This window comes from Cajanus cajan, chromosome 8, assembly GCF_000230855.2.
Source record: "Cajanus cajan strain Asha chromosome 8, NIPB_CcT2T_4, whole genome shotgun sequence".
Classification (NCBI taxonomy): Eukaryota; Viridiplantae; Streptophyta; class Magnoliopsida; order Fabales; family Fabaceae; genus Cajanus; species Cajanus cajan.
In genome coordinates, this window is record NC_138524.1 from 25518313 (window position 1) to 25544900 (window position 26588).

General features: G+C 31.7%; 3 protein-coding genes across 4 annotated transcripts; 2 read left to right on the forward strand and 1 right to left on the reverse strand.

Annotated features, from left to right (window-relative positions):
* Positions 1-1396: 1396 nt before the first annotated feature.
* Positions 1397-14410, forward strand: LOC109799273 (putative leucine-rich repeat receptor-like serine/threonine-protein kinase At3g14840). Its single transcript, XM_083062953.1, has 24 exons — positions 1397-1558; positions 1754-1934; positions 3009-3080; positions 3164-3232; positions 3731-3802; positions 3899-3970; positions 4067-4138; positions 4401-4472; positions 4577-4648; positions 4736-4807; positions 4946-5017; positions 5261-5332; positions 5964-6026; positions 7685-7750; positions 7853-7888; positions 8425-8465; positions 11062-11435; positions 11696-11891; positions 11976-12131; positions 12406-12524; positions 12648-12858; positions 12962-13211; positions 13412-13562; positions 13931-14410. The coding sequence occupies exons 1-24, from the start codon at positions 1465-1467 to the stop codon at positions 14294-14296; spliced, it is 3021 nt and encodes a 1006-aa protein (XP_082919079.1). The 5' UTR covers positions 1397-1464; the 3' UTR covers positions 14297-14410.
* A 2506-nt stretch (positions 14411-16916) lies between these two features.
* On the forward strand, positions 16917-20223 carry LOC109798998 (protein trichome birefringence-like 42). The gene is made up of 5 exons (XM_020359464.3): positions 16917-17312; positions 17705-17879; positions 17979-18157; positions 18586-18744; positions 19701-20223. Exons 1-5 carry the CDS (start codon positions 17056-17058, stop codon positions 19966-19968), a joined length of 1038 nt encoding a protein of 345 aa, XP_020215053.1. The 5' UTR covers positions 16917-17055; the 3' UTR covers positions 19969-20223.
* A 1756-nt stretch (positions 20224-21979) lies between these two features.
* LOC109798349 (pentatricopeptide repeat-containing protein At5g04780, mitochondrial) lies at positions 21980-26237 on the reverse strand. Of its 2 annotated transcripts, none has more exons than XM_083062005.1 (2): positions 23060-26237; positions 21980-22575 (listed from the first exon to the last, which is right to left on the reverse strand). In XM_083062005.1, the coding sequence occupies exon 1, from the start codon at positions 26096-26098 to the stop codon at positions 23285-23287; it is 2814 nt and encodes a 937-aa protein (XP_082918131.1). In that variant the 5' UTR covers positions 26099-26237; the 3' UTR covers positions 21980-22575; positions 23060-23284. The 2 variants fall into 2 exon arrangements, with proteins under 2 accessions (XP_082918131.1, XP_082918130.1); XM_083062004.1 differs by having other exon boundaries at positions 21980-22611.
* Between the last annotated feature and the right edge of the window lie 351 nt (positions 26238-26588).

A 26588-nucleotide genomic window follows, 5' to 3' on the forward strand; every position in this document is an offset into this window, starting at 1 on the left:
TCCATTAAATTTTACGGGTCTATAACTACCTTATACCTATCTCCATATAAGGGAGTATTTACTCACTTCGTATGAGGATATTTTTGCAGGTATAAATAGGGTCCGAGTTCATTTTACCACTCCTAGCATGTGTTGTATTGGGTTTAGGCTTATTCTTGTCCACACCTATTCAATTTGTTTATTGATCCCTTTTTTAAAGCTCAAGTTTGACTTGATAAAGACTTAAAAATATATGAGATAATGTCCGGTTGATCAACAATGTTACACTACATTAGTTTTACAATTATGTATTAAATTATAAAATATAAAAAGTACCCTTGACTTGTCTGTAACTTGTGAACATGCAAGTTTTTGAAAATATAAAATCTGCTAAGCAATCTTCCACTAGAATTTACCTTAAAGCATGTTTGGATAGAGAATTGAATAAAATAATTTATTTTGTTTTTGAAGAATTTCAAATGTTTTAAGGTGAAATGATTTGTTTAGATGAAAAATTAAAAAAAAAAATTAATTTTTTTATATTTTTTTTATAAAATTTAATTTTAAAATCTCTCTCTCTATATATATACATTATATACATTTATATATATATATATATAATCATATTTATCATGGTAAAAATCAAACTTTAAAATTTTAAAAATTTGAATTGACTTATCTAAACAAAATATTTAAAGAATGAATGAAATTGAAATAAAAGTAATTCAAATTTTAAGAATGTCAAATTCCTTGAATTTCTAAGTTTCCTCATCTAAACACACTATTAAAGAAAAGTATGTTTTGTTATTCTTAAACTTTTGCTCACATTAATTCAGAAAAAATTAAATACTCCTTATCTACTTGTTTCATTGCAACAACTAACCAATATTTGCAATTTTAGGGACCTTAGTTGCAATTATGTCAATAGTACAATGCCTAAAGAATGGGGATCTTGTACTTGTTTCATCCATTTTCCCAGACATATATTTTACTAATTGAACAAAAAGCTAAAGCTAATGCATGCCAAGATTTTTCACATTTTCTCACTCTCATTTGCAATACAAAAAACCTCTGAATCTGAAACTAGTCATGTGAATCCTCTTTCCTCTACTCGCTTTCCTACAGTATACAAACGGAGTCATTTATATTCCAAGTAAAAATTTTGGTACTGGTATTCCATTCTTTGATATATATATATATGAATACCTTAGAACTCCCGGCAATTTAATAATGGCAACTAGCTACCACAAAAAGGCATTTTTATTTTTTCATTTTTGGTCAAGCAAAAAGTCTTTTTTTATTAACCTGTTTTGTCGTTCATGACTTTAATACTAGCTAGTACTGAAAGTTTACCATATAATATATGATATATACACACCACCCAGTACCTCTATACAATATAATATATGCAATATACACACCATCCATCTCTATTGGTACTACCTTACCCAATTTAAATTACCATTCTTGTCCCATCAGAAAATAATGATGGGTGCTTTCTCTGGTTTTCCTCTTCTTTTCCTTCTCCCTCTTTGCCTCACTCCGTTTGCTTTTGGAGCCACTTTGCCACAAGATGAAGGTAGTAATGATATACTTGGAGCTCATTTTAATATAAGATATAAGTGTTATCAAGTAGAAAAACTCTCAAAAAAATACTTTTACAGCATCTTTGTGAATTAGTGTCGTTCTTGCTTTGATTTGTGTTGGAGTTTGGTCATATATATGTAGTTGATGGAGTTGATAAATAATTGTATATTTGTACTTGTGTGATTAGTGAAAGCTCTGAGAGACATAGGAAACATAATTGGGAAGAAGAATTGGGACTTCAGCGTAGATCCATGTAGTGGAAAGAGTAATTGGACATGGTCCTTTCAATTGCAAGGTTCACAAACACAAAATGGTGTCACTTGCAATTGTTCCTTTCTCAATCACACTGTTTGTCATGTCGTTGCCATGTAACTCTCTCTTTCTCTGTGTCTCGAGTTCGAATAATTTTGTTAGTCTTACTCACCTAAATGTTTCAACCAGTAATAAGTTAGATGATAAATATTCAGAGTCCAAAAGAAGTGGCGAATAGCTTACAGAATTTTCTTCATTAAAAATAAAAGGCTTACAGAAAAACGTGTTGACTAAAACTAAATACTAGTTATAATTTATAAAATATTTTTGCGTTCGAAAAGTGAAAAGTAGTATCTCTTCGTGTCAAAATCAAAGCAAATTCATAAATTAAAATATGTATAAAAAATCATAAATTGAAAATGATATCAAACCAACCGTGATAATGATATTATTAATCTTAACAGCGTCGACTCGGTTCAACAGAAAAACAGGGGAGCGTCAATAAATACTCATATTTAATATTTCATGCAATAGTAGAACGTGATATATTTTTTTAATTTAATGTAAATAAACTATATTTAAAGATAATGAACAAATATTATCACACATATATCCTTTAAATTTTAGGTAAAAAGAATATAAGTCGAGTCATTCTTTAACAGAAAATCTCTGATTTGATTGAGTATGAATCCGAGTACTAGGTGAGTATATATATATCCATACTCATTTTCGTATTCATATTCGTATTTACTTTAGATTTCTAAAAATTTAATTTAATTTTAAAAAATTTACTTGATATTTATTTAATTTTTCTTTTATTTTAAATTTCTGTTAAATAAAATTTAATTATGTAATTTTGTAATTATTATTATTATATGTTAAAAAATTATTTTTTTAATTTAAAAAAAATATTTTATTACTTTTTTGAATGAATATAAATGTATTAGATATCCGACCCGTATACCTGATAACCGATGAAAATAGGAATGACGACACAAATTCTATATCCCTATGAAAAGAAATGGAGACACAAATTTCATATTTGCCAAATATAAATATACAATACAAATTTCATACCTGTCGGATGGGGTTTGGGAACGGGGACGGGATAGTAAAAAAAGAGTACTGGTCAGGTTTATGGACTTCTACAATCTGCATTGACAAATTCATGGTTTTTAATGGTTATACAGCGTTTTAAAAGCACAAAGTCTTTCGGGTACTGTCCCACCGGAGCTTGTCAGGTTGCCTTATCTCCAAGAAATGTATGTTTCTTGCAATCTCACTGTTATAATCTATACTTTCATTCACTTGTATTTGATTCATTAATTCTTTCTTTTTGTTGCAGTGACTTCACCCTCAACTACCTTAATGGTACAATTCCTAAACAATTGGGAACCTTAAACCTTGTCAACATGTAATTTATTACTCTTTTTCCTTTGGTTGCACACTTGCACTGTTAATTTTGCTTCCTTGAGCATCAATGGCCCAATTTAAATCATTCTAAAATAAATAGTATTTAATTAGATTCTCTTTAGGATAATCACTAGCATCGACTTGGTGATAGGGGTTGAGATTCTTAAGAAAGTGAAATTTAGAGCCTAATTCAATCTTACAAGTCTGATTTATATGGTGAGAGTTATTTCTCACTTATGCATATCATTATAGTCTTATCTCTAGTTGATATGAGATTTTTAAGACTGATTTGCATATACAGGATTTTTGGTTCAAACCATGTTATTATTGTATGTAATTCCTACCAAGTAAAACAAATGATTCTCTTCTAGATAGATTTAAGGAAAATAGGTTTTCATTTTTGTATGTTTCATATTTTTTATTCGTTAATTTGTTATCTTGTATTTATTTCCCAAAACATGAATGGTGAATCTAATTGTACAATTTTTCATTTGGCAAGTTCCTTTTATGGAAACCGTCTAACTGGTCCAATCCCAAAGGAGCTTGGAAACATCACCACTCTCAAAAGTTTGTAAGTTTCTGTTCTGATTTTAGATATTACAGTTTGACCCTTTTTGTTATTTCTTGTTTTGTGTAAGTTTAGAGGAACTTACTTTAAAGTGGACAGGGTATTGGAGTTCAATGAACTATCTGGAAATCTTCCTCCAGAGCTTGGGAATCTTATTCAGATTGAAAGACTGTACGCCATTTTCAGAATAGTCTCTGTATCAATTTTATTTTGGTTGATTGATCTTAATTTCTGAAACTAAATATAGATTATTTGCTGTCCCTTAAGGCATCTAACCTCCAACTATTTCACTGGAGAGTTACCTGCAACATTGGCTAGGCTCACAACATTGAAGCATGTGTAAGCTTCTTGCTTTTAATGTGCTAGATTGTATTTGACACTGACAATGCATAGGCGTAATCTCTTAATATGAAATTCAACTTTATTTGGAAGAGTTGGGGTGATAAGGATCAAATGCTTAATCATTAGGTTATAGAGGTGTAGATACCGCATCGAGAACCAACTCTTCTGAAACATTAGAAAGTTAGTTGAATGGTTATGTTTGGTTTTGTAACTCTTACATAATTAGCTTATATTTGCGGCTTGCCCTCCTACAATGCAGTCGTATTGGTGGCAATCAATTCTCTGGAGCAATACCCAATTTTATACAGAGCTGGATAAATCTCGAGATACTGTGTGATTATTTTTTTCCTCCTTTTTTAATGAACATAAGTTGTTTTAAATTGTTTTACATATTTTCATCTTATCCAAACCATTTTTTTCCAAAAATATTTTCAGTGTGATGCAAGGGAGTGGTTTGAGTGGGCCAATTCCTCCTGGCATTTCAATTTTGAGAAACCTTACTGACCTGTAAGTATGTTGCTTTCTAATGAAACCAAAGATTCAATAACATGCTTTTTTATCTTGTGATTTAAGTGTTTAAAATATGATATGCAGGAGGGTTACTGACTTGAATGGATCTGTTTCGTCATTTCCACAACTTAATAATATGACGAATTTGGAAATACTGTGAGTCAGATGATCAGATTATGATTATTATTTTTACTATTCAAGTTAATACCATACTAAGAAAATGCTTCAGGGATAGAAAATTAGGAGATGCATGTGTTCTTGCTATCACTTTAATATTGTCTAATTGGTTGCCAGAATATTGAGGAGTTGCAACATTATTGGATCCTTACCTGAGTATCTTGGAAACTTGACTACTTTGCAAGTATTGTAAGTGCTGATTTTGTTTTCCTTCCCTTTAATATATCTTTTCTATAATAAATCTTGATATTTTTTTTTGCGGTATTTTAGTATATTTAGAACTTTGTAAAATTCTTGTATTTTACGCTCATTGAATTGAAGAACTTCAACATACTTGTTTCATTCACTGTATTATAGAGCTATATTTAATGTTTCTTTACTTTAATTTTCCTCTTAGAAAAGAACATATTCTGACTATAATTTCTTTTCCAGAGACCTTAGCTACAATAAATTAAGTGGACCAATTCCGATCAGTTTTGATGGCCTTCAAAACTTGAATATTCTGTAAGAAATTTTCTTTAGTTTTCCTATACGATTAAACCAAAATAACCTCATACATTTCCGAGGAGCTAGATAGTGCTATTTTATTTCGTTTGATTGTCTTCAATTATAGTTTGAAAATGTTAAAAGTTCAAATTGAGTTATTTCCGGTGCGCAAACAGTATGATGGCATGAATTTGCTAACTACGAATCTGTTTGCTCAACTAAAGACTTTAACTGATTGTTTTTTCTGTAGTTCTTTTTTATTTGGAATGCACCCGTATCATCTGTGATTTGATTTTCCTTGAATGTTTAGATAATGTATTTAAACCTTCGAAAGAAACATTTTTTCCATCAGATAATTATTTTTCTATTTTCTTTTGAGGGAAAAAGCAATAGATATTAAAGAAAAACTGAATAGGAAAAGCAGTGAAGGGAATTAAGGAGTAAGAGAGCCGACAGAAATACTGGTGTCTGGAATTTTTGTCATTCATATATGTTAGTCACTGAATTGAAACTAATATAGGTATGGTAAAACCAAATAAATCCTTGAAGACAGTCCAGATAATTTTGGATATAGTTTACTAATCTATTTACCATTTTTCTGTCAATAATTAAGTTATATGAATTGACTTCTTGATATTGGTTTTACTAGATTTTTAGATGGGAATCTTCTCACTGGATCACTGCCTCAGTGGATAGATAAACCTGACTCTGTGTGAGTTACCTTTCAAATGCTACCTATGTGATTTATTAATTTGGCAATTTAAATATTTTCTGGTTAAATGGTACACTTGCGCTAATTCTTTTATTCCTTTTGTATGTATCAACTTTTGACCTGGTGCATTTAGTGTCATATACATATAAAAATTCTAACTTAATCCTTAGGAAGTGAGGATTCTCTAATCTTTTCATTGGACAAAAGGAACAGTCGCATATGTATTAGAGACAAATAATCTCTGGGCGCATATGGATAAATTTTATTGGAAAAGTATCTTCAAACTTGTAATAATATTCATTGTGGTTTCATTTTTGCTTTTTGACAGAACTACTATTTCTCCCTTGCCTCTGTGTACTATAAAAATCCATGAGTAAAACAAATTTTTTAATATGAAGACAAATAATGTTTTATTTCTTCTAGCATAATGTAGGAAATATCATTTTCTTTTATAGATAAACTGAATCATTTGGCAAAAAAATAATTCAGACCAGCTATTGCAATCTTGAGTATAAACTAGAAGAAAAAGACCATTGTACTATTTATAAGATTTTTTTATAAGATTTCACACTATTCTACAAGTTATTATAAGATTTTTTTATTTATTTATTACGATATAGAAGAAATAACATTAGAATGAACTAAAAAATTATAAAACCAAGGAGGAGGATAAGATGTCAGCTTTACTAAGGATTTACCACCCAAAAGCTTAAAATATTATGTAAAGAGACATGATTGACTTTATATCTTCCACACTTTTAAATAGAGAAAAAGATCTAAAGAAACCTGCAATCTATCTTCTTATAAGAAAGAGATATCTCCCAACAAAGTGTTCATGTGAATAGCCAGAGAACCAAACCTCTCTCAACATGCTTAAGGTTGTTAAGTACAGCTGTACAAACAAATATTTGAACTCATGGAAATTCAAAATTTTGAATCAACTTATTAAGAAGGAATTACAGCCTACTGGAAAAGTAAATAAGATAAGAATAAATACTAGAGTGGATGTCTGTTATTATTATTTACACCACATAATACATGAAAGATATTTGGGCAGTAGCATAAGATATTTTAATAGGAACCCGAGCCTTGAGCATTAATTGTCACATGCACCTGAGGTATGGAAGGTTTAGAAGAGGAGGAGGCTCCAAAGCTGGTGATATGAACTATCCAAAGTTCCTTTTTTATAGGCTCTCTCCAAAGTCATGGTTGATGATGGACTGGCACCGGACAGGGAATAATGGAGTGAGGAGAAGATAGTTATACAAGTGAGAGCCATGGGTATCTTATGGATATGTGTTGGTTATAGTCTGCAGGTATCATGAGATAAGATCACTCTGGAATCATTAGCTGTAGCCATCTTGTTGAGGGAAAGAATGATACTCTTTGACATGATCAATCACAACTTTGGAAGAACCACACCACAAAAGCTAGCCATAGTAGTTGGAGAGCCTAAGGAGCTTATAGGGAATCATTTTCAAACATTCCCCATAATGGAGTTTCACTGTGAATTTAATAACTGGATAATCAAGATGAAAATTGTCCATATTTTTTCTATCAACTATTTTAGAATTTTCTGGAAAAATCAAGTCAATGAAGTCAGAAATATGTTGTATGATCTTCGTTTCTAAATCACACATTTTATGAATCTTACACAGTGATCTCTCATATAACAATTTTAGCATCAACAACATAGAGCAGCTGGGTTGTCAACAGCAAAGCGTGTAAGATTCCTTTCAGTTTTGTACTTTTCTCTTCATTTTTCTTTCTTAATGTTTTAGTTGTAAGAAGCTACCTGAGCCTTGACCATTTGCCATTTGCCTCAGGAACTTGTTTGCTTCATCTTTGAATGGAAACAACTTGTAAGTTTGGAGTTCTTAATTCTATTTTTCTTTTTCACTAAGGGAGCGTTTGGTATAAGGGGAGTTTTTACTTTATATGTAATCTGAAGTTTAGAATGCTAGTTTTACATGTTTGGTTTATTATTTAAAAAATATAAAACTTTGTTTCCTAGGAATGTCTTTCAAATATATTTTCTCACAAAATTGTTTCCCGCAGAGGAAGGGGGTGCAATCTAAAATTCCTATGTTAAAAGAAATATTTTATTGTGACTTTTCCTTTATTTACTTATTTAATGTAGTTAAAATCTTTGATCCCTAAGTATTATATATGAATATTCTTAAGAATCATTTATAACCAACTAAGCATTTTAATTATTTATAAGAATCACAATTTCCGGAATTTTTATTCTCAAGAATCATGATTTTCGAGCATGAAAAAATTTTCCTTCTACCAACCCCTTCCCCCTAAATTTTAACTAGTTTTATATGGGTTATGATGTGTGCTGATTTGTTACCCCTACCTCACCCACATTCCTTTTTTTATTTTATTTTTTCAGAGGAAATATTTCATGTTTGTCAAACATTCGGTGTCCGAAAAGTAAGTTGTTTATCTTGGATTTCACTATAGTATTGATTGTTAATTATTATTTTGACATTAAGAGTAACTTTTTTAGTTAGGGATACAGTGGAAAAGGGATAACTATCCTTATACTAGATTTGCATATTTTTATACAAATAAAGTTGTTGTAAGATACCAAGAGCTTTTTTGGATAAACTTCTCTAAAAATACTTATAGGAGAAAAAATATAAGAAGGAAAAATAAAATAAACTTTTGTAGAAGTTAAAATTAGTTTATACACAAGTTAAAAATAATTTTTAAAGAAGCTAGTATGTGAAAGCTTCTAAAAATTAGCTTATGCATAAGTAAGTTTTAACTTATAGAGTAGCTAATTTCATTTTTTCTTATATTTTTCTCCTATAAGTGTTTTTGGAGAAGTTTATTCAAACAAGCCCTAAACCTAATTGATAAGTTAATATGTTGATAGAAAGCCAACAAAATGGAATATTATCCTAAATAAAGCCTGAGCCTTGGTGCTTCAAGTTAATCGATTGTCGTGGTTCCAGCCAGAAAGGTTGCTGGAAAATTTTCCAGTGACAATGGTGGTTTGCTGGATTAAGGTTACCAAAAGATGGAGATAGTAATGGTGGTGATGGAGCAGGAAATGTATGCTAAAGGCCTTCCAAATTGGAGAAAACTGCTTTGACGGAGAGAAAACTACTACAAGTGGTGACAAAAATGTCGGTATGGGCAGTGGTATTGGTGACAAAAAATGAGGAAGATCAAACGGCTACATAGAACAAGAGAGCAAAGTTGCTGAAAAGTAGAATGGTTCTATAATTTTGGAATGTGGCAGTATAACTATGACAGGACAAGTCAGGATGAATGATACTGCTTTGATACTAGGTTGAATTTAGAGGGGGAGATTTAAGAGAATGAAAAGCTTTCTTATGCCAGAAAATATAGCGCATAGGTTCTGCATATCATCATATTTTTAGATAATTGATAGACTGAGTGGAGACTAGTATCCATGAACACTAAACGCATATAAGCACGAGATGTATGGACATATTACTTCCTAAATAAATACCATTATTTCCATCAAACCTATACTTCGTTCCTATTATTTTGCTCAAGAAGAAAGACAAGGGATGGCGATTTCTCTTAGATTAGAAGGCCTTAAAATTACAATGACCAACAAGGCAAAAAAATTTCAATTCTATTAATAAATTCATTATTAGATGAAGTAGGAAGTACCATTTTTACTAAGCCAAGCCTAAAATCTAGATTTCACATGCTCCATCCCACTAAAATGTTTCACTTTGCTTAGGAATCAAGGTCAAGAGTAATTTATGGACACCCTAGTTTAGGATTATGTTATTTGAGTAGTGCTATCATAGGTTATCTTTAGGATTTATATGCTTTTGTCCATTTTAGGGAGTTAGTTGAGAGAGATGATAATAAATATAGGGTAGTTTGAGAGAGAGATACTTTTTGTGATTCTCTTTTGAATTGTATTTCAAAGTTTGTGCTCTCGAAGAGAGAGGAAGTAGAATAATCTGCCTATCTCTTTTTTCTATTTGAAATAATAATACCCAACCTTCTTGAGTACCCAATTGAAAAGAACATAGGAATACACTCCACTACTTCCTCAGTGATTTCTGAAGAGTATGAGTTACACCTCCAACCTGCATAGGTTATAAGCACCCAAGGGATTTGGAACTATTGATTCATTGATCCAACTTACCAAATTGTGAAAACATTTGGACGTGAGAAGCAACTATCCGAAACACTTTCTCCTATTTTCTCCTTGATGACAAGGTGCCACTGGGGGAGAGTTAATAGGACGGAAAACAGGAATCAGACCTAAGGGGATCTTAATTCAATGTAACAAAATATGCCTGGTTATAATATGATATACTAATGTCTTTGTAGTTAGTTAGATAGAGGGGAGGTTGTAACTGTCTAGAGAGGAGCTGTATAAAAATAAGAGAGAAACTAGAATGTGGTATCCTAGAGAGAGAAAACCGATTGCAGAATTTGGAGAGGCCAGATCTTTTGAACTCCTGATTATCACCTGATTCTTTCTGCCCTAATCTTTTTCTAATTCTTAAATGGCTTGAAGCATAACTCAACCTTTACAAAATCAACTTGTTAGGTAAGAATTGTTCTTTACTTATATATACTAATTTGGACATACCATTAGTTGATGTGAGATCTCCAACACACCTCCCTCATGCCAAGGATCGAGAATTGGACATCTCAAATGTGAAATTTATCAGACTGGATGTCTATGGGTAGTCCGATGATGACCTAATAAACTCACCAACAATCACTATTATAGACTTTGATATATCTTTAAAAAGTAGCTTGAAGTTTAATTCAATCTTAAAAAACAAGTTCATAAGGTGAGGATTGTTTTTCGCTTATATACACTAATTTTTCCATACCATTGAGATCTCCAACACTAATCAATAAAATAATTCATTTTTTTCTATCTTTTCTGATTTTGTTCTATTATAATGTTAGGAACAAGGGGAAGTAAAAGTGTAAGCTTAATGTATAATTTTCTAGTATGGTTTATAATATTAATTAATTCTTTAAATAGTTGCTAACCAATATCTACTTGTCCTAGCTACGTATTCTCTCTATATAAATTGTGGTGGAAACTTTGTAACTTCTGGTGGAAATAAGACATATGATGATGATTCGAGTGAGACTGGACCAGCAAGATTTCATTACCCTGGAACGACCTGGGCACTTATCAACACTGGTTATTTCTTTGATAGCAATGCCAACTACTACACTTGGACTAATACAACTAAGCTTTCAGTGGACACTGTTGAACTGTACAAGGATGCACGTGTTTCTCCAAATTCTTTGACCTATTATGGATTTTGCTTGGGAAATGGAAACTACACAGTAAATCTCCATTTTGCAGAAATAATGTTTACCGATGATAAAACATATAGCAGCCTTGGAAGGCGTGTATTTGATATCTACATTCAGGTGCTCATTTTTATAATTTTCTTAAGCTACTCAACCGCATGTTAAAATATTGAACAACGTGGGCACTAGTCTCTTTGGGAACTTTATGCTACCAAATTCAAATACTTTAGTAGAATCTTTGATATAAACCATATTTTCTCATAAGTTGTAATTAAGTAAAAGAATGAAATAATAATGCAAAATTGCATTCTACAATTTTTTTTACAACATTTCCTCACTGGTAACCATCAAAGATTTTTGTGTGAATTTCAATATTGCAGAGAAAGTTGGTGGTTAAGGATTTCAATATTGCAAAAGAAGCAGGGGGAGTTGGTAAGGCAATCATTAAAAGTTTCACAGCTGTTGTGACTAGTAATGCCTTGGAGATCCGATTAAATTGGGCAGGGAAAGGAACCACTTCCATTCCATTTGGATCAGTATATGGTCCTCTTATATCAGCTATATCTGTTGATCCTAGTGAGTTGTACTTATTGGGTTTTCTATTTTCTGCCATAATCTTTTGCTTCTAAGCTAATTAACTCTTGCATAATAATCATGCAGACTTTAGACCACCACCGGAACCATTGGAAAGTGGTAGTAGCATATCTATAGGGGTTATGGTTGCAATTGTGGTTGCTGGAGCAGTTGTTATCATCTTGGTATTTGGTATACTATGGTGGAAAGGTCTCTTAGGATGGAAAAGATCAGTGCCCGGAGGTAATCACCTTGAAGTGAATTCAATTAACCTGATTACCAACCTTTTGCATGAAACACCTAAGAACTGCTGCTCACAAAAAAATGGATTTTTGGATATGTCTGGCATAAATTGCTTTCCAATGTTTCCCTGAATTGACCTATTATCTTAATCTTAACCATTTTGCCAACTCCTTTAAAAGAAAGCAACAGTACTGGGATGGTGGATCCAATGAAGCCATTTGTTTTCCTAATATATAATATATCTCTTAAATTTGTTGGCTTCTATTATTGACAGAACTAAAGGATTTAAAATCGCAAACTGCTTTGTTTACCCTGCGACAAATCAAGGCAGCAACAAATAACTTTGACAAAGCCTTCAAGATTGGAGAAGGAGGGTTTGGTCCTGTTTACAAGGTATACTCTATTACAATTCACCACTTTTTCCTGATCATATTGAATGAAATGTTGTAATTGTGTTGTGTTAATGTTTAATGAAATGCTGTTTTCCAACTTTTGAACAACTGTATACCATTTCAGGGCATACTGTCAGATGGCACTGTAGTAGCAGTTAAGCAGCTTTCTACTAAGTCAAGGCAAGGGAATCGTGAATTTATTAATGAGATAGGCCTGATTTCTGCTTTGCAACACCCTTGTTTAGTTAAGCTCTTTGGCTGTTGTATGGAGGATGATCAACTGTTACTGATATATGAATACATGGAAAACAATAGTCTTGCTCGTGCTTTATTTGGTAATTGTTTTTCTCTATTTTCAATTATTTTTTGTGTTTCTGGAATAATGGACAATCTTGTTCATGTAACTTATATTCATATGTTGCCTAATTTCCATCAAAGCCAAAAGTGATGACCCTGAGAAATGTGAATTGAAATTGGATTGGCAAACAAGACAGAGGATATGTGTTGGTATTGCTAAAGGCTTGGCTTACCTTCATGAAGAGTCAAGATTGAAGATTGTTCATAGGGATATCAAGGCCACTAATGTATTGCTTGATAAAGATCTCAACCCTAAGATATCTGATTTTGGTTTAGCCAAGCTCAATGATGAGGACAAAACCCATTTGAGCACCAGAATAGCTGGCACTTAGTGAGTTCCCATTTATTTCCTTTTTTACCATTTTGCATTGATCCTTTTTGAGCAATATTTTAGACACATTATCATACTATAGAAAAATATTAGATGTCATATACTGAAATACCTCATTATCAAATTTAAAATTTAAATTGAACTCGTCATAGATTATGAAAAAAATTAAATATGTAATTGATGAACTTTCTACACTGCAGTGGATACATTGCTCCTGAGTATGCAATGCATGGTTATTTGACGGACAAGGCAGATGTTTATAGTTTTGGAATTGTTGTGTTGGAAATTGTTAGTGGTATGAGCAACACCGTTAGCCAGCCGATAGAAGAATGCTTCTCTCTCCTTGATTGGGTAAATTATGTTGTTATACTCTCCTGCACTGATGCCAACCTGATTTTGAGAACATCTAGCATGGTTGTGTACATTCTGAACTATACAACAAATTTCATTTAATTTTAATCTATTGAATCCATCCAAGGGAAATACACTATACAGTTGATGTTTCTCAAATTGAAAGACCTGAGTATGCAACATCAATTTCTTGCATTTTGTAAGGCTACTATGATTAATTATCTATCTGAAATATAAGACCTTTTCCACGCTAAATTTCCTATATACCTACAAACCTAAGCACCAAAAATTTAAGGTCTTGTCTCTTTCAACTTTGAAATGAATTTGGAATCATCAAATGTTTGTTTGTTTGCATTTTACAATACCAGGTTCATGTCTTGAAAGATAAAGGTAGTCTAATGGAGTTTGTGGATAAGAGGTTGGGTGAAGAGTTCAACAAAAGGGAGGCAATGGTGATGATCAATGTAGCTCTTTTATGCACCAAAGTCTCCCCATCGCTGAGGCCCACCATGTCTTCAGTGGTAAGCATGCTTGAAGGAAGAACACCTATTCAAGAGATGATGTCAGACAAAAAAGAGGTATTGGATGATAAGAAATATGAGATGATGCGACAATATTACCAACATAGAGGAGAAAATAATATAGTTGAGTCTCAGAGTCAAAGTGTCCCTACAGAGGAATCCTCGGCACTTATATCTGATACCGGTTCTTCTCGAGGGGTAATTAGTAGTTAGAGAAACTAGGGATTAATATCTTGCCATTGGTTTATGTATATTTAGTGTTTGGTTCAACTTGTGTAACAAAAATCATTATTTTTTCAATTTTTGAAAATTTTTTTTAAAGAAAAAGCAATTAGTTTCGTATTCCTGGTATATTCTACTGTTAAAGGGATGATAACGTTAACTTGTGTAACAAAATGCAAGCACATGGGAAATTCCTTCTAGGTAAAATTCTGAGTGAAAATGTTTGGTTTCGTTTTTCAAACTGTTGACATTAAAACTTATGTCAAGACAAGGTTCTTTACCTGATAAAGGTCATGGCATTTATTGAAAAACAGGTATGAATTTTTTTCTCAAATAATATTTTAAAAAAAAAATTACCAAAAAAACATCTATTATATATTATTTACCCAAATAGACCTGTTTATTGTTCACACTCAGAATTCGGAGAATCGAATTCTGAGTAGCGTATTTTTTTTTTTTGTGCTCAAAATTTGGTTTCTAGATAACCGAATTCTGAGTAGTGTTTAATTTTTTTTTTTGTTTTTGGCTCAGGAATGTATCAATTATGCAACTGGGACAGGCTGTTCTCCTTGTAGAGTGGCCCGTTCTTCATGGAACGGCCCGTTCTGATCCATTCGTCATGTGTATATTTTTTTATCTAGAACGGGCCGTTCTGCAATCAGAACGGCCCGTTCTGAATCCAGTTTTCCTCTTTCCCAAAAGTTAAAACGCAAAAGAAAAAAAATATATATATATATATATATAACATTGCTCAGAATTCGGTTCCCCGGAAACCGAATTCTGAGTGTGAACAGTAAACAGATCTATTTGGATAAATAATGTGTAATAAATATTTTTTTGGTAAATTTTTTTAAAAAAAATATTATTTGAGAAAAAAATTCTGTATTGTTTATAACAAATTGTAATATAAATTAATGTATGGGTGGAAGAAGACTAGGTTTTGGCTAATTTCTTAAAAACTAGTGATTATTGTTTTACATTTCAATGAACTATTAAATTTTTTTCATATTAATTTTTATATATTAAATACAAATTTCTATCTAAGAATATTTATAGAAACTTTTTTTCAACGAGAATATTTGTATGAATTTATTATTTTTTTATCTAATTTCGTTTTTATTTATTAAAATTATTTATGAATTAAATATTAATATTTTAAAATAAATTATCAATAAATAAAATATTTTTTTGTTATAATATAAATTATTTATTATAAATTTAAAATAAAAAATATATATTTAAAAATATTTATGTATACTAATTTTAAATAAAATTTATATATATATACATATAATTTATTATATATTTTAATTATATATAATAAACATGATTGTACGTGGAACATGCTACAATACTAGTTATAATATAAACTGTTATTAACCGGTAGGAAAAAGTGGCACTATGTACCTCTCTTAAGTGTTAGAAATTATAAATAAAATAAAAAAAGAGATAAATTAATTAGGTAATTGTAGGTAGTTATCGAAAAAAAATATATTAATAGTTATTTTATTTAATATTATTTAACAAATGAGAATATGATCTACTAAAAGTGAAGATTAAAAACAATTTTTCAGTGCGCATTCCTAAACACATTTTTTAACTAATGTGTTTTTCTTTCTTGATGCTTATTTTATTGATAAGAATCTAAAAAGTTTAAAATATAAAATAAAAATTATGAAATAAGACTTTAATTATATTTTTAAGTCTTACATCAAAACTTTAAAATTTAAATAAATTGAGACAAAAAAAAGTATAATATAGATTTAAATGGATATTTAATTCATATAACTTCATAAATTTTTCTTTTTAGTCTTAAGTTAAAAATATTTCATTTTAGTTTATATACATATTTTTCTGTTTTATTTTAATTTTTGTTGTCTATTTGTTACAGGGATTAAAGAGAAAAAAAAAAATATGCATTATTAATACATTAATCTATATTTATTAAATTAACATTTTATTTAAAATTATATTAATAATATTTTTATTATTAATTTATCAATAATATTATTAATATTAATAATTTATATAATTTTTTTTATTTTTTAGAAGTAAATATATATTCTATGGTACATGAAATGAAAATTATAATATATATATATATAACTTAAATAAGTTAATAATAATATGATTTTAAAATACTATAAAAATAGTAATATATTATAACGAGTTTTGTGCAGAAGATTTAAAATGCTTTATCATTTCTCTTTATTAATTTTTTTTAGTAAAAGAAATGAGAATTTAAAGATTTAAGGTTAAAAACACTTAGGGATAGGACAATATTTTCTTAATTTATGTTAAAAAAATAAAGATCAAAATAAAAAATTCAAATTAAATAACTAAAAGTATAGTGAAACTTTTTACTAAAAAATTAATGTGATTTATATGATATAATTGTTATTTAATAATATTAACACAATACTTATTTATAATATGTACTAATTTTCTATGTTTATTTACAAAATTAGGATAACATTTTTTTCAATAATATTTAAAATTCTCAATGATTTTGTTTATATATACCCTCGCATTACGCGGGTCACAATCTAGTTTGAAACATAGATTAAAATAAAAGAAGAAAAATTCTAAAAGTGGAAGCCTTGAATCTTGTTTAGATTTTGTCACGCATATAAAAGTAAATGATTTGTCCAAATATAATTCTCCTCAATGCAAGCTTCTCTCTCTTGGGGCATTCCCATGTATACAAATGGCAAACAATCATGGTGTGAAAAGGTTTAGGACAATTTCAAATGGCATTCTATTCCTGGTTTTGTGTTCTGAGCTTAACTGTTCTGTGGTCACTGGCATCACCACTGTACCATGTTCAAGGACATGGTTGTGATTTTTCTTTGGGAAAATGGGTTATTGATGACTCCTATTACCCTCTTTATGATGCTTCAAGGGATTGTCCCTTCATAGGGCAGGGATTTGATTGCCTCAAAAATGGTAGACCTGATCTGGAATATCTCAAGTATAGATGGAAGCCCTCAAGTTGTGATCTTCCTAGGTAATGTTTCAACTTTTCTTACTTTTAGATTTCATTTTGTGTATATTTCATCACTAATAGGCATCTTGTTTTACTTTCAATTGAAAGCCTCCATTTTTATTTTTATTTTTATTTTTGTCATTTCACAAGTGGTAAATAATAACATCTATGGAACATTAATCTTTTACCAAGGTGAATGATGTGGTGTGATCTATATGGTTGATTGAGGAATACCAGTAACATTTTGAATAGTGGGTCCCACACCTTATTTTGCCAATTCTCTTTTAATTTTTTAATTTTCAATAAATTTTAACGGATAAGAGAAAGGGAATTAGAGGGCCTCGTAGTTGATCTCACATTGTGGGATAAGATTTTGTTGTTGTTGTTCCTTCACAAGTGATGTTGATTAACAGGTTTAATGGGGTGGATTTCTTGGAGAGATACAGAGGGAAGAAGATAATGTTTGTGGGAGACTCCATAAGCAACAATATGTGGCAGTCACTTACTTGTTTGCTTCACATTGCTGTCCCACAATCAAACTATGCCTTACAAACTCCAACAAAGCAGCTCTCTGTGTTCACATTTCTGGTAGTTTTCTTCAATTCCATTTTAAGTAAAGGGAAATTTTGAGCCTTGATGATTGATTAGTCAGATTATTAATAATTATCCAGTTATTTTGGGTTATAGGAATATGATGCTTCAATAATGTGGTTGAAAAATGGGTTCCTAGTGGACGTGGTTCATCACAAAGAAAAAGGCAGAATTGTGAAACTGGACTCCATTAAATCTGCAAATAAGTGGAATGGAGTAGATGTGTTGATTTTCAATACCTATCATTGGTGGACCCACTCACAAGATTCTGAATCGTACTCAAGTTTTTTAACTATAACTTTTGCATAAGGCTTAAATATCCTGTAATATGTTTGTTTTTCGCTTTTAGTTTCTGAAAAATTTTAACTTCTGGTTCTGTAATTTTTTTTTTTTTTAAGTCTCTACCATTACTTTTTACTGTTTATGCATGACGTGTCAAATATCAAGAGGTTTAAATTCTCTTGAAATAATGTCTATTTTATGAACATATCATGTAAAAACAATGAAAAAGTAATGACAGGATAAAAATATAAAATATATATATATATATATATATATATTATAGAACCAAAAGTTAAACAAAAATATTTTAGAGACTAAAAATGAAAAACAAGTATTTTACAAAACCAAAAAGATATTTAGGATATTATTAATTGGAAATGTTAAGCAAGTGGCTAATTAATAATGTTTTGATGTTTAACAGATTGGTTCAATTTCAAGTAGGCAATGAGATAATAAAAGACATGGATCCCATGGAAGCCTTCAAGATTGGGTTAACAACTTGGTCTAAATGGGTTGATGCTAACATTGATCCCTCAAAGACTACAGTTTTGTTCCAAGGAATTGCTGCATCCCATTATGAGTAAGTTTAACTGCTCATTAGTCATTTCACTCCAACTAAAATTCACATGAAAAAAACTGTAATAGATTAGTCATTCAGAGTAAGTTTAATTTCTCATTAGTCATTCACTAAAATATGTTTTAGTTGCAACAAAATTAGCTAATTTATTACTTTTAATTTATCCAGAAACACTTTTCAACTTCCCAGCCTTATATTTGAAATAATTTTACTTTAGATTCTTGTTAATTGTGAAAGCAGATTTGATCTCATCTGATTGCCCTTGATACTAAAGACTCTACCAATTGAGACAACTCACATATTGTTATTATTATTGTTTTTTGGTCAATATATGTTGTTAGTTTATTGGGAGAAAAATGAGAATAGAAGTGTAGAAAAACATTATGTCAAGCCAACTTGAGTGATGTAGTGTACCACCACATGCCATACCTCATTTGTTGATTTGTATACTTTTTAAGTATTTGAGGTTTAATAGTTAAAGCAGAGTTTCATTAGTAAATTCCTGTCTTTTCTTTTTCAATTTAAAAGTCCTCAATGAAATTAATCATAAGTTGTTAAAAATATACTCAATTGTCAAACTAGTTGCCAGCTAAACGTTTTTGTATACCATTTTCCTAACCATCTAAACTCCACATGAATTTAGCAATTTCCAGAGAAGAGAGCCAAAGAAGAAAAATAAGGCATCATTATATTGATATACATTGATGAGAAAATCAATTGATAGCAATACTTATATGATTTGTTATGCATGTTCGTGGAACATTAACATTTGATGATCTTATACACAAATTACGTAGTCTCTAAAGTGAGTTGCTTTCACTTTAGAGGGAGCTGAATCCAAAAATAAATCATAATGCTTATAATCACCAAAACAATTATGACATGTAATTTTCTATGGTTAATAATGTTGATTAGAAAAGTTGAATTGAAAGACTCATCTTTTGTCCTGAATTTTGAAGGGAAAAAGGGTGTCTCAATCAAACTCACCCATATCAAGGACCACAGCCACCTTATCCTGGTGTAGAAATTGTGCAGAAAGTTTTGAGTAGTATGTCATGTCCTGTATATTTGCTTGACATTACTTTGATGACACAAATGAGGATAGATGGACACCCTTCTATTTTCACAGGCAAAGGCCCTTCTTATGAGGACTGCAGTCACTGGTGTCTAGCTGGTGCTCCTGATACTTGGAATGAAATCCTTTCTGCTGCTTTGCTTGGACTTTAATATTTTCATCATTTTTGTTCTCTACGTTATATTTTCTTAGCAAATAGGACTCAAGAATTTAGAACTCTCTCATTTCTTTCTTTATATTAGAATGAGAAAGCGTTTAAGATACTACTTTCTGATGTGATTTTACTTAGGATCATGGTAAAAAAAAAAAAAAAGGATAACAGGAATCTATCACTTTCTTTTCTTGGAGCTTTGAACATTGAACCTTTAATATTTTTTTGTTTTTAATCATACACAGGGTTCAACTGAGACACTAGCTCTCACTAACTGATACTATTTGACCGTTTGAGTTTTATAGCACTTCTTTCAACTATAAAAAATATTTATTCTTTCTAAACTCGCATAATCCTATTTAAACTAACTATTTGTAAGGAATGCTTTTTTACACATTCTTATTGAGACACTATTTATTAGTCAAAATTTATTACAAATACAAATTACAAAATCTTGAGTGGTTTTCAATAAAATTCAATTAATAATTCAAAATATATTTCAAAAAATGTATATGTATGATAGCATTTCTCTAACATGTATTTCCCTGGTAGAGTTTTTCACTCGTGCACAAGATTTGAATTAACCACCTTGGTAAAAAAACTGGTGGCAAACTGTAGTTGTGAATGCTCTTGGGCCCTAAAAGGAGAAATGTTATGCTCCCTGCATTTCAACCATATAAATAATTTACCTTGTAACAAAAAAAATGTAATAAAAAGTTGAATTTAAATTGCACATTCTTGCAATTCTTATGAAACTCTAGATGGTCCTAATCCATCTTGCAGTATTCTGATGTTTCATTAGTAGGTGGTTGATTCTAATTTGTTTTGTACTTTTGTTGTTGTATATTATTCGACAACACCCTTTGTATGAGAAGAGTGCATCACCTTTTTGTTCTTGGATTCAACAACGGAAGTAAAAACATCATTTGAGCAGGAACTCTCAGTTTTATTGATTGCACTTGCACATATGAACATCTTTGACAACCCCCTGCATAATGAAAGGTAAATTATAGTAAATACATAAAAGAAAGAACCATCATAGAAAAAAAACCAGGAGCTAAGACTTGAACCTACCCTCCATAAAGAACAGAAGCTAAGAGTCGTAAATTAAAGACTTAATTTCTCTTTTTCTCCCAAAGTTACAAAATTTCACGCATTTTGTCCCTATAGTTTTTTTTTTTTTCTGTGAACTTTGCTCCCACTAACTTAAACCACCACAATTAAGACATTTTGTGACGGCTATTTCTTTAAACGCCACAACTAAGAAAACTTTGTCATTGTTATTCCTTTAAACAACCACAAAAGTGTCTTCATTGTAGCAATTTAAGTATTTTCGTGGAGAGGGGGAGGGGGGAATTTAGTGACATTTTGTAATTTAAGAGGCATAATTCACGAAAAGAATTCTTTGCGAGTGCAATCAGCAAGATTATGTAACTTCAGGGACAAAAGTGGGGTGGGGGAGGGGAAAAATTCATGATATTTTGTAAATTAAGAGGCATAATTCACCGAAAATTTTCTTTGGATTGAAATCCGTGAGAATATGCAACTTCAAGGACAAAAGTGCAGTTAAGCCCAAATTGAAAATAATAAAAGAATGAACATTTCATAGGTATTCATATACAAATTAAATGCATTTTGTCAGGACAACGTTGAAATGGAAAGAAAAATAGGCATTGCGTTGAAGAAAAACATATCATTCTGTATAAAATAGAGGTCAGCACCTATATGTATGTAGGAGATGGAGTGTACACAACAAGCTATTACAATAAGAAAAATTCTAGATACTGCATAATCACATTCCAAAAGTTGTTCCGAATCTTTAAAAAATTAATTTAAATTATAAAATATTAAATTAAATAATTATTTTATAATAAATTTATTGAAAAGTGTAAATATTTCAAAGTTTCGGAGATTGTTTCAAATTCTTTTTCAGATTCTTTTTGGGTGGATATAGCAATCCTCTTAAAATAACCAAGAGTGCATCAGAAGCTATTTCCTAAAAGGAGAAAAAGTTAAGAAACCCACTGTGATAAAGACATTTATCACATGTAAATATAACAGAATACAATAGAAAGAATAACAGAATATAACGTAATATAAAAGAGTAAAATCTTATACTCTAATACCCCAACAAGCTCAGCAGGAGTGAGAAGTAGAGGAGTCCACTCTGAGCGTGGCCTGTAGATGTTGAAACTGTGTAGGGGATAGAGCTTTAGTGAGAATATCTGCATATTGATCTTGTTGGGATGTGTTCCATCACTTCCACGGTGGAACAAACCAATATGGACTCATGAATTGCTGATTGGTTAAGAGTAACTTAAGGGGCATAGTTTTCCTCAAAACAATGGTACCAAAAAGAGCCTTCATGTTCATGGTCGTGCTTGCTGCCTCCACGATTAGGGTTAGAAAAGTTTGGTTGATAAGAGTTGCTATTGCTACTCTCATGCAAGATAATCTTCAACACAATCTTCGTCCCTATCTTCGATAATGAAATATTTTTGCAGAATTTGAGGATTAGTCAGAAATCACTGTAGTTTGTGACCTTTGATTACAAGCTCCACTTGTTGACACCATAGAAAGTAGTTTTTGGAGTCAAGTTTCTCCGTGACTGCATGAGAGAAAGTTACAGTGTTTGGAGACATGGCTGAGAGAGGAGGAGGGGAAGGAGGAGGAAAAGTGGAAGACATAAATCAGTGATCAATAATCTCTCTTCATACCGTGCTGAAGATAAAGATGAAAGAAAAACAACATTATTGATATTGAAATGTGTTTTGGTTACAGTAACCAACCATATTTTACACAGTTGTTTTAGGTGTACAAGACATGCTACTTTACAAGTGTACAAAGTACGCTACTCACTAAAAGAGTACAAAGTAAGCAAACTAACATCCTGATAGAGAGTTATGCTAAACTCACTCTGATATTTACTAAGACAAATGTCACTACCAGTAAACCACAATATGGAGTAAAATGCAATACTCTAATATGAAATAATAATGAAGCTCAAGTAAATTGGATATTTGACTTCAAAATAATTATACCAATAAGTGTACCAAAAGTGATTAAGTCAAGGTCTGGGATTCGTTCCCTACCTTGAACATGTAATTGTAACCGGAAGTAACACTTTACTCCTATAAGGATTGACTCGGTAGAAAAGAGTTATATCACCTTTTCAAACCAAAAAAAAAAAAAAAAAAAAAATACCATCAGTGTGTTTCAATTGACATACCCACTTTAGTCATGAAACAGCTGCAGTAATAAAGATAAAAGGATCTATTTAGCTTGTGAAAATGAAAGAATGTGCCATCTTGGTGATATTACCAATAATCACCACAAGAACATGTTCCATCTTTAAAATGGTGGTATCTATTAATATCTCTGACAATAATTTCCCTGGAAACAACTTTACATACAAATCTGAAAAAGGTGTGACAGTCAACACAAATTCGTAGATTCTTCTTCACCCTAATAGGCGCTCCAGGTGGCGTAGCAATCAATCCAAAGGCTACAGCTAGTTTCTCACTATGGTGATATAAGAGCTTCTCCTTTTCACTTCGGTTCACATTATGTATATCAATCTCTACAATGGGACTATATCCTGCTTTACTTAGAAGGTCACCCAACTGATCCAATTTAGCATATATTTCATCGCTTCTAGAATGACTTCTATCTCCAACAATGAAAGTGTATACCTTGTCTTTGATCTCAATCCAACTCATTCCAGGCTCCTTCTTTACCTTGCTGTCTTTCATAAGCTTTCTAACCTTAGCAACATTTTCCCACATCCCTGCAGAGGCATAGATGTTTGCAAGGAGAACATGTGTACCAGATTTCTCTGGCTCAAGATCAAAAAGCATCTCTGCAGCTTTCTGACCAAGTTCGATATTCTTATGGATTCTTGCAGCTCCAAGAAGGGCCCCCCAAACTGAGCCATCGGCCTCAAATGGAATGGAATTTACAAGCTCCACTGCTTCATTTAATTTCCCAGATCGTCCAAGGAGATCAATCATGCAAGCATAATGCTCTTGTGTGGGTTTAATCCCAAACATTTCCTCCATTTTTTCAAAATATTGTTTTCCCTCATTTACCAAACCAGCATGATTACATGCACAAAGAACACTGACTAGAGTAATATGGTTGGGTGGCACACCATCTCTAAGCATTTGATTGAACAACTGAAGAGCCTCTTTACCATGGCCATGCTGAGCATATCCTCCAATCATTGCAGACCATGAAACTATTCCTCTGTTAGGTATCTCAGAAAAAGCACGATCAGCATCCTCGATGCTTCCGCATTTCGCATACATATTAACCAGAGAATTGCTGGCAAAAATATCACACATAAATCCAAACTTGATGGCATGGACATGTAGCTGTTTCCCTTGCTCATATGCAGACAAATTTGCACAAGCATTTAAAAGAGAACTGCAGATAAATGGATCTGGCTTGATATCTGCATCTTGCATTTGTAAATATAGCTTTAAAGCCTCCTCCCCATCCCCATATTGAGAATATGATGTAATCATGGATGTGTAAGCTACCAAATCTTCCCAAGAGCGCTCTTCAAATATTTTTGAAGCTTCATCTATATGGTTACATTTTCCATATGCATCAAGAAGACTGTTTATAACATAGTAATCTGAATAAATTCCAGATTTAATGGAAATTGTATGAATCTGCTTACACACCTTAATTGCCTGCAAGCTGGCCACGGATTTGAGAACTGTTGACAGAGTAGTTTGGTTGAAATCTATATCTTTATTATACATTTTAGAAAAAAGTGAAACTGCTTCTAAGTCATTACCACACTGTGAGTAACCAGAGATCAAAGCGTTCCATGCAATAACATCCTTCTTTGGCATTGAATCATAAGCTCTTCTTGCATCATCCATCATTTCACACTTGGAATACATATCTATAAGTCCAACAGCAGTAAACAAATCTGAATCAGCATCCATCTTTATCAAACTAGAATGTAACTGTCTACCCAACTCCTTGAACCCCATTGCAGCACAGGCCTTTAAAGCACTGGACAACGTGAACATATTGGGACAAGTGCATGAGCTTTTCATCTCATCCAACAGCATCAAAGCCCAATCATTACGATCGTGAAGAACACAACCAGCAATAACTGCATTCCAAGAAACAACATCAGGGTGTGCAATTTCCTGAAAAACAGCAACTGCATTTTCAATGTCCCCTGCTTTAGAATACGTGTCAACCAATGCATTCGCAGAAAACTGATCCAAATCAAGCCCCATCTTTAGCATAAGCCCATGAACCATCCTTCCAAGACTGCCATCCTGCAACCCTGCACAGGCATTCAATATGATGGAAATGCTGAACTCATTAGGCCTTATTCCACTGCTCAACATTTCCTTAAACAAATTCACAGCCTCACCACACAACTCACTTTGCACATAACAAGAGAACAAGGCATTCCATGAGACAACATTTCGCCCCACAATTCCGCCAAACAACCTCCTAGAATCATCTAGCAGCCCACACTTGGCATACATAACAACCAAAGTGTTAGCTACAAACCCGTCAGACTCGAACCCCGTGACCACGGCCATCCCATGAACCTTCCTCCCCATGTTCAAATCCCTCATCATTGAACATGCCTTAAGCACACTGGGGAAGGTAAACTCATTGCACTTAACACCCAACAAGCGCATCTCATTAAACACCAACAGTGCCTCCTCCACAAACCCATTTTGCACATATCCAGATACCAAAGAAGACCAAGAAACCACATCTGGTTCAGAACTTTCATCAACCAGCTTGCGGGCGTACCCAAAACGACAACACTTGGAATATAAATTTACCAAGTGATTCCTGAGACTTGCATCGCGGGAAAATCCAAACTTGACCAAGTGGGCATGGAGTTCCATACCTGAAGTTAGGGACTTTGAAGCAACACATAGTGATAAGAGCTTGGAATAGGATATGGGGGGGTTTGTGAGGCTTTGTAAGCTTAAAACAAGGGTGGTTTGTGAATCTTTTACGGTGGCATGAGAAGTGGTTTGTATACTTGGTGGTTTGAATGGCAGGTAGAGACGTTGGAGAGTGCTATGTGGGAGGAAATTGATGTACCAAAACCTTCGAGATGTTTTGTTCATTGACAACATGCTATAGCTATTGCACTAATGCACTTTGTATCTTAACATAACAAAAACGAGTAGAAACTAGAAACGTGAGTCGAGAGAGTAATTCGAACCCACTAAAACGATTGAACTTTGTTTTAGCTTAAATGATCATTAAATTAACTGATCATTTTTTTTTGGTGTTGAAATTAACTGATCATTTATAATAGTGCAAAGAAATTAATTATTTTTCTAGAAGAATAATTCAAACGCATATTTATTGCAAATAATGTTTTTGCTTACTTTAGCTTGGAAATACTAGCTAAATTGGATGTAACAAAAAAAATACACTAGCTAATTTGGGATAAATAATTTGTTCGCATATATACACACTTCTTTGTATTAATAATACACCTTTATTTTACTTATTTAATTTTCAAAATATCCTTAATATTTTTTATATGGTTTAAATATATTTTTAATTTCTCAAATTTAAGTTTAGGATAATTTTTTTTTGTCATTCAAATTTAAAATA